Source organism: Oscarella lobularis, chromosome 7 (genome assembly GCF_947507565.1).
Source record: "Oscarella lobularis chromosome 7, ooOscLobu1.1, whole genome shotgun sequence".
Lineage (NCBI taxonomy): Eukaryota > Metazoa > Porifera > Homoscleromorpha > Homosclerophorida > Oscarellidae > Oscarella > Oscarella lobularis.
In genome coordinates this window covers 1097816-1106931 of record NC_089181.1, presented here as the reverse complement: position 1 = coordinate 1106931, position 9116 = coordinate 1097816, and the positions used below count along the sequence as shown (strand labels likewise).

General features: G+C 49.9%; 1 protein-coding gene across 1 annotated transcript; it reads right to left on the bottom strand.

The window, feature by feature from the left end:
• On the bottom strand, nt 1-880 carry LOC136189047 (tigger transposable element-derived protein 4-like). Its single transcript, XM_065976886.1, has 3 exons — nt 821-880; nt 275-725; nt 1-242 (listed from the first exon to the last, which is right to left on the bottom strand). Exons 1-3 carry the CDS (start codon nt 878-880, stop codon nt 1-3), a joined length of 753 nt encoding a protein of 250 aa, XP_065832958.1.
• Nucleotides 881-9116: the final 8236 nt, after the last annotated feature.

The following is a 9116-nucleotide window of genomic DNA, read 5'->3' as shown; positions in this document are numbered from 1 at the left end:
CTACTTTTTCCTAAAGTAATCATGTATAGTAGCCTGCTTCATCTCCTTCATGCTCTGTAGTTTAGCTTCTTTCAATCTTGTTGACAGGCAAAATGCAGCATCTGCTACTTTCTCGTTTCCCTTATCGTCGGCAAAATGAAGAAGGGCCTGCGAGACAATGATAGCATGATCGTAGGAATATATCTGTTGCTGACGATCTTCCTCCTGCTCTTCTTGCTCTTCTTCGCTGTCAGTTTGAACGTCTGACTCAAGACAAAATTTTAGCTTTTCATGCCTTCAATCGCTGCGGAACACAATTTGTCCTTCCAATCTTCTCCCTCCTTAATTGTGGCGCACGTTGCAACGTCCGTATCAAATTCCGCGTACTCTAATGCACACACGTCAGCATCAATGCCACTTACCATATCTTCCAGTGTCGAAGAGCCCTCATCATTTTTCCCGTCCAAATCTAAATCGAGGAATGGATCTTCCTCTATTTCCCCTTCCACCAGTGTAACACCGCAGTGCTTGAAACATCTAGCTATTGTACTAGCCGTGACATCTTCCCACGCTGCTCTTGTCCATCTGATTGCGTCTAGGACAGTCACAGCCTTGGCAATGCTAGAAGCTGACATGTCGGTTGAATCAATTAGTGCCAGAACGTGCGTCAGAAGGTGCTGACGATACTTCACTTTAAAATTCTTTATAACTCCGGCATCTAATTGCTGAAGCTTGGATGTAGAATTCTTAGGCAGAAAAATGATTTCAATATTTGACAGAGTACCTTTCAGAGTGGGGTCATGTGCAGTGGCGTTATCAATTAGCAAAAGAATTTTTCGACCCTCGCTGGAAAGCTCAGAATTCCATTAGCAAATCTCTCCAAACGAAACCTGTCATCCATGCCTTAGAATTAGAATAACAGAGGATTCCGCAAGGGCGCTCCTTATTCCGTATTCCTTTAAAGCACAAAGGTTTCTTTGAACGTCCAATTACGATAGGAGGCCTTTTCCCTCCTGCAGCATTTGCAAAGAGCACAACCGTTATTCTCTCCTTAGAGAGCTTGCCTCCTTTGCATTGCTTTCCAAAAGAGATTTGCTAGGTAAAAGTCTGTAAAAGGAAGCTGTTTCATCAGCATTCCAGACGTCGCAAAGATCGTATCCCTGAACAAGTTGCCGCAGTCTATCATGCCAGTCCTTCACTAAACTCTCAGGGACATCAGCTGAATCCCACTGACGAAAAATGAGCAATGTTATGGCGCTTCTTGAAATTTTGAAGCCCGCCGTTTGAAGCTGTGTGAGGGCCTCAGTAGGAGGACAGTTAGCGCGCGTTCTAGTGGTAGTACAGTATATAAGGAGTAGATGTTTCTAATAAACACAGTTTGGCCTCTGGATCCTTCGTCAGCGGATCATAGTAAGGAGAACTGAGCTCAACAGTTTTGGTGGAGAATCCGGGTAGGAAAGGGAAAACAACGACCGATCACCGATTCGAGTCGCCCTTCCTACCAATCCGTGTGAAATTCGTCGATCCCGCTTCGGAGAGTCAACGGAAGTCGTCCGTTCAGCTCGACACGAGCCGCACGTCGGTCAACCCCACTAGGAGACGGTCGACGCTGCGAACGAGCATCAGTCTAAAATACGCGTTTCGGACTTTGAGCGCGTTCGTGAAGGTTCAGCTGCAAGTTATCAGCGCGCCATCGGATCGATCTACGCGCCGATCTAGCTCAGCTGAAGAATTCGTCGCGCGACTGCAACTGTTATTCATTATCAGCTGCCCTTCGACGCGCGCCCGCGAAGTTGCGAATTGCCAGCTGAAATTCGACGCGCCACCGATTGCCCCGCCAAGATACGGAATCAGCTGCGAGGCATTTAGGCGCACAACGAACTTGGACTTTAGTTTAGGATCGTATAAATTCAAGAATGCCGCGACGCAAACAACCGCCGCCGCAGGAACAGGAAATCGCGCCTCGGCGCGAGCAGCAGGAAGCAGCTACGCCGCTCGCGTGGACAAGTTCCACGGCAACGCTGGTGAAAACTACGAAGAGTGGCTCTTCCAGATCAACGCCATCGTGAAACTGGAGCGATGGAGCGACAGCGCGAAGTTCAAGCAGGCGATCGCGCACCTACGAGGCCGAGCGCAGGCGGAGTACCGCGCGCTCATGCTCGGCGACGAAGAACTGGAGTGGGACGAGTTCGAGTTATTCATACGTACGACGTTCGGGCCGAAGAACCCGATGCAACATTTTACGCGAGCGCTCATCGGGATCAGGCAAGGACGACATGAAGACGTCGCCACCTACAGCTCAAGGTATCGGAATGCCCTTCTCCGATTACAGGAAGTGGATCCAGAGGGACATTCTATCGCCGCCATCGTGCTGTGGTACACTAAGGGACTCCGATCTGAGTTCCAGGTGGAGATGGAGAGGGACACGCCGGCAAGCCTGGCCGACGCCATCGCTTCGGCGGAAAAAGCTGAACGAGTCTGGAAGAGACAGAACTATCCTCAAACCATCAGAAGCGAACATCACCCGATCCTGTCAGCTACGACGTCCGAGAAAAGCGAATCGGAGGCGACTATGTCTCGACTGATCAAACAGCAAAGCGAAATTATCAAGCTGTTACGGAACAAAGACCGGTCCGCCGTCGTCGCCTCCATGACGAGCGAGGCGCCGCGGGTGAACGACACGAAGATTGGACCGTGTTTCTACTGCAAGAAGCCGGGGCATCGAATAGCTGATTGTAAGAAAAGACTGGCGAAGGAGAAGAGCGCCACGGAAGTCGTGTATTCGAGTACGGGATAGAATTACGCATTCCCGACGCCCTGCCCTACGCCAACGCCGCCGATGACGTTCGGGATGCCCGGATTTCCGATGTGGCCGTCTGGAGGCTATTCGCCGATTTCCGGTCCGCAACCTCTGTCCTATGCCCAAATGCAGATGCCCGTGCAGCAAGGAATGCCATCGATGCCTCAAGCAGTGCCGCCCACCTACCCAACCTACGGAGGAATGCCCCAATACGTCAATCCAGTGCCTAGTCAGCCAGTTGTCACGCAACCAGCGCCTGCACCGACTCAAGTCAATACCTCCCAACAGCATGCGAGGCCGCAAGTAAACGTAATGGGAAGCTGTGCTGCAACGGAGGAACCCACAATTGAAGGTCGTCGAAAGGACATTTCTCGTTGCGAACTCCGAGTGAACGGGACTATTCCTGTGGTATGCATCCTCGATTCAGCAGCGTCAACATTCCTGGTGTCCAAGGCGTTCTTGGAGGAGATCGATGTCCCAATAAAGCAACGTCGAATGCAAGATGTGCTAGTCGCCGATGGAGGCACAATGTCCGTGGCTGGAATCGTCGATCTCGAGCTAGAAATTGGTCCTGTACGCGTGGTCCATCAATTCGAAGTCACGGAGAATTTCACGTTTCCGATTCTCCTCGGATGGGACTTCTGAGTGGACTACAAGGTGAATATGGACTTTGGAACGGGGTTGGTGACTCTTAAGGCCCCTAGCGAGGAGAAAGCCAACGTAAAAATGCTTGGTGCTTTCCTTGAAGACTATTCTCAGAAGACAGCTTCAGCAACATCGGTACCCACCGAATCAAGCGGCAGTGTTTGCGTCATTGCACCAAGCTGCGATCGAAATCCGGTCATTCTGAAACCGCCGAGCACGGAGCAGGAGAAGACACTCGAGACAACGCCGGAGGATCACTCATGGAAGCCAAGCGGAGTTGTAAAGATTAACGAGGAGCTGACGGACAACCAAATTGAAGAACTTTCCGCCTTAGTTGATGCCTACGCTGGAATATTTTCGTCGGGCCCCGAAGACATCGGACGAATCCATGGAGTCTATCATCGAATCGACACGGGAGATGCACAGCCTGTGAACAGACCGCCGTATCGCGTGTCTCCGCCTGTTCAAAGCGAGATCGAGCGCCAAACGTCATCGATGCTCGAGGGTGGGCTAATTCGAGAATCGCAGTCCCCGTGGTCAAGCCCCGTCGTTTTGGCTGACAAGCCCGATGGATTTGCACGATTCTGCGTGGACTATCAGAAGTTGAATGAAATCACGAAGAAGGATCGCTATCCCATACCTCGCGTCGATGATAACCTGGATTTGCTCGCCGGAAACCTATACTTCAGCTGCCTGGACATGAAGACTGGCTTCTGGCAAATTCTTATCGCACCGTCCAACATCGAGAAGACAGCCTTTGCGACACCCGCCGGACTCTTCGAGTTCCTGGTCATGCCCTTCGGGCTCTGCAATGCACCGAGTACATTCCAACGGGCCATGGACTCAATACTCGCCGGACTGAATTGGAGGATCTGTCTGGTTTACATCGATGATGTCCTCGTCTATTCACGTGACTTTGAGACGCATCTCGTCGATTTGAGAAACGTATTCGAGCGATTCAAAAGGCGAACCTGAGATTGAAACCCACATAGTGCGAGTTAGGAAGCCGCGAGCTACGTTACCTCGGATTTCTCATCACGCCGAACGGAATTGCCGTTGATCCGAAGAAGGTTGCAGCAGTCGATTCACGCGCCCGGCCCACAAACAGGTCGACTCTGCGAACGTTCCTAGGACTTACCTCGTATTACAGAAGATTCGTCAAGTCCTACGCCGATGTCGCCAACCCTTGACAGAACTACTTCGCCAGGACACGCCGTTCCTGTGGAAGGAAAAACAGCAGCATGCTTTCGAATCATTGAAAGTCACCTCTGTACCGCGCCGATGTTGACACACCCAGACTGGACTCTTCCGTTCCTGCTTCAAACCGATGCGTCCGATTACGCAGTAGCCGCTATCCTCGCTCAGGACAGCCCCAGTCGCGGAGAATGCGTGATCTTTTACGCTAGCAAGACCCTAGGAGACGGGGAACGATTCTGGGACGTCAGGGAGAAAGAACTTTATGCTGTTATCTATGGATGCGAACCCTTCCATAAATATCTCGCCGGCTCACATTTCAACGTCCAGACGGATCACCGTAACCTAAAGTGGTTGATGTCAAATCAAAAGAGCAGTGGTCGACTCGCTAGATGGACATACCGACTACAGCCCTATGATTTCGAAATCCAGCATCGACCTGGAAGAGCAAACGCAAACGCCGACGCATTTTCCCGATTGCCGGGAAGAAGTTCCGGCCAAGTTCTCGCAATCGCCGATGTCCCGAACAAAGATTCGCTACTCGATTAGCCTCGGAAACCCAGACCCTTCTCGCGCGCGTTACCGGGGCGAGAGAGGGTCTGGGCAACTCCCTTACGAACGGCGGTTTCTTTGTTGCCAATAAACCAATCAGCGACGAGCCTCGCTGAGAGAGTGGACAATCAGCGACGAGCTTCATTATCAAATTACGACCTTGTAGCGCAACGTTAGCGTTAGCCTGATGGACGAAGCAATCGCTCTTGTTTGAACGTAAACTAAAAACGACGAACAACGTCAGAGCATAAAGCCATTTCTACCGGCTATTACGTCTTCGGCTGCTTCCCAACAGGGTTCGGGAAGTCGCGTGCCAATGCGAAAGGAGTGACGTAATTTGTAATCCAATTACAACAAAGGAACCGCCGCGCTGTACAAAGTTGCCCAGACTGAGAAGCCAAGCTTTAGCGCGCGCGGCTCAGTCTGGGTATCCGAGGCTAGCTACTCGATCTGCAGAAGTCAGACCCCGAGCTCCAAGCCGTACGGATGTGGTTGACGAATCCGAATCCGGATGCTGTGCCGGCAGAAGTGGAGGTGGCTCGACGAATCTCCGGAGAATACTACCTCACCGGAAGTGGACTTCTGATGTGCAAGACGACCGTTTCCGGGAATACGGTTCGCGTTTCCGTCCTCCCTTCCGCCGCGAGAGCCGCAGTACTTCACGCTCTTCACTCGTTACCCATTTCGGGCCATCTCGGATACAGGAAAGTCCGAGCCAAAGTTGCGTCTCATCTGGAGAGGCATGTCTCGTGACATTAAAGAATTTGTCCGATCGTGCGAATTCTGCCAAAAGAGGAAGTCGACGAAAAACAAGGCTGCAGGAGAGCTTCGATTATTCAGCTCACCGGTCCCCTTCCACACTGTGGGCATTGACATATTCGGCCCACTACCAAAGACGGCCTGGGGAAATCGGTACATCACCGTGATGGTCGATCGATTTACACGTTGGGTCGAACTAGTCGCTGTTCCCAACATCACCGCAGTCACTATGGCAGAAGTTTTCATCGAGAGCATCGTCTTACGTCATGGCTGTCCGAAGCGTTTGCTGTCCGATCGAGGAAGCCAATTTACGTCGGCACTCTTAGAGCGAATCTCGTTACGATTGGGATTTAAAAAAATACTTACGACGGCCTATCATCCGCAAACCAACGGACAGGTCGAGAGGATAAATCAATACGTCGCCGCCGCTTTGTCAGCCTACGTGCAAGCAAATCAAACGGACTGGGACGAATACCTCGAGTCAATCGCATTTGCCTACCGAACGAGCATCATCGATGCCATAGGAAACACGCCGTTCTACCTGGTCCACGGCCGCGATGCACGCCTCCCCACTCAAGTGGATCAACGGTCCGGAGTCAGCTATACGAGAGGATGTGATGCAGTACGGAATCGACCTCACCAAGAAAATTCGGGAAGCGTTCCAGTCGGCCAGAGAGCGTCAGAAACGTGTCGACGAGATTAGGAAAAGGTATTACGATTCGAAGCATCGACCGGTTGAATTCGCGATTGGGTCCTTGATTTTGGTGCATTCCGCACATCGCCGACCAGGATTGTCTCCCAAACTCGCGCCCCGGTTTGAAGGCCCATATCGCGTACTAGAGAAGAAATCCGATGTGGTATACTCCGTGTCTCACGTTGAATTGGGCAAAGAGCTCACCGTTCACGTCCAAAGAATGATTCCATTCTACAAAAGCGACGTTTGGGAACACGACGACGAAGCGGAGGAACACGACATTTCGGAGGAGAAGTTCACTGATTCGTCCAGCGAAGCCGACCCCAACGACGTTCAGGAATTCAGGCCTAGAAGGGAATTGAACGCCGATGCCTTACGTCCGCAGCGAAGTACTGCAGGTACTTGCCCTACGCGTTTCGCCGGACCCGAATGGGACAAGTCGTGAACACTCACCCGTAGCGGAGGCCGTGTACTTGTGTTTCGTCTTTGAGTTCGATGTTTCCGATGTGTCAGTGTTGTCTGTGGTTGTTAGGCGCCGTAGAAGTCCAATCATGAGGTCATGACTCCGGGAAGGAGGGAAATTGTGAGGGCCTCAGTAGTAGGACAGTTAGCGCGCGTCCTAGTGGTAGTACAGTATATAACGAGTAGATGTTTCTACTAAAGACAGTTTGGCCTCTGAATCCTTCGTGAGCGGATCATAGTAAGGAGAACCGAGCTCAACAGTTTCAAATTCAGAATCACCGAGCAGATCTGCATTTTTTGGCTTCACATTGCAGCAGTGACCCCGCTTACCGGAACGTCTCTCTGCATGGCCATATAGAGAACCATCGAAACACGGAGTCATTAAGGCTGTTTTCCCTCTTCCTCTTCCTTGAGGAAGGACCGTTCGACTGGAAGTCGTTAAAGATTTCTGAGTTTGCAAGAAACCGTTATATTTAAAGTAAGAATTTCGTTGGGTTGGGCGGGGAGAGGATTAGACATACTGTCTTTTCTGTAGTCCGTTGCAGGACAAACAATTTGAATCAAGCGCCCGGTCAAGTTAAATAGACTCGCGCACTTTGCGTTAAGGAACTTGTCAATCGCTCGTACCTTGTCAAGTCTAAAAATAAATTTTATTGTCGTAACCGCAGACAACTCCGCGCCACAACAAAAAAACAATCCTCCTGCTCCTACTCCGCAGATTGTTTTACAATCGCCTGTCGTCATGACAAAGCCTGAAAAGCTGCCTACGCCAAAGCGTCAACCGCCGCCGCATCAAGTGCGCTTGCAACCTACTCTGTCTTCCTCTTCCCGCGCTGCTGCTGTATCAGCTTGTAACGCCTCTGTTCCATCGTCATCTCCTACCGTACCGCCTCTTCGCGTCACGTCAAGTAGTCGTGCTTCCAAACGTCCTGGTTGTTGTGACGTCTCACTGAGAAGTATGAAAGATGTCGCAAACTATTACGTTGTCACTTAATATAAACCCTTGTATATAGTGTAAATGTGTAGTCATTCCAATAAAACACACTCATCTTGTAATATCAACTTTGCAAAAAACTGTCTGACAAATGACAGGATTCGGACATATTCCGCAGACTATGTGCTAAAAATCGAGAAGTCTTGTAATAGCTTGCGCTACCTGTTTAATTAAGTGAATGAGTTGTTACGTGTGTGTTCTCGAACGCAGGTTACCCAAATTATCGAATTCCACTTCTTCTATGCGATGTTTTCCTTCTGAGCGAATTGCTCCACGTCGTCGTAATTATGTTGAAGGGCACGGATTTTCCATTATAAATGAGAAAGAGTTCTTCCGACGTTCAAGAGCAAGGTTTAACCCTTTCTGACAATTTTTTTAATGTTAAATACATGTATCATATGTGTCATACCAGAATACTCAAGCGCGTTTCGCGCTCGCGCATTTGTCTACGTCGTCACGAACGTCCCGTGTAGCCGGATTAGACGCATGAAGGTATACTGGGTCTCTGTTGTCGTCGCTACTAAAGTCACGTGACCAAAACATCGGCCAAAACGGCAGAAATCGGCTGATTTTCAAAACAAAACTGAAACAATCGAACGTTTTATCGTTTCGAACACCGTTTGACGTTAAAATTTGCGTAGAGGCTTCCATGTTCCCCAAAATGACGTCAACACAACACTACGTCATCAGAAAAACGCAAAAAATGGAGAAAAGGATTGAAAACACTTGTATTTTCGTGGATGAAGTAGATTGTAGCTTTTGGGTACTTCGTGCATTTTTTACAATTTTTTTAGAGTGAAACAAACTGAAATATTTCAAATGTTCTTTTTTTAGCGAGCGCTATTTTCTTCGATGTCGTTTTTTGGCTTGTTTTAGACGTTTGACTCTCTGATTGAATGTATTAGGCTATTTTTTAGCTCAGTTTTCTCGCGTGAGACGTAGATGTTGCGATTCGCTCGAAAAATCGCCGTTTTCGAAAAAGGTGCGCGCGCTAAAAGAGAGCATCGCTAGCGTTTTCTTCATTCATTCGCATCGCT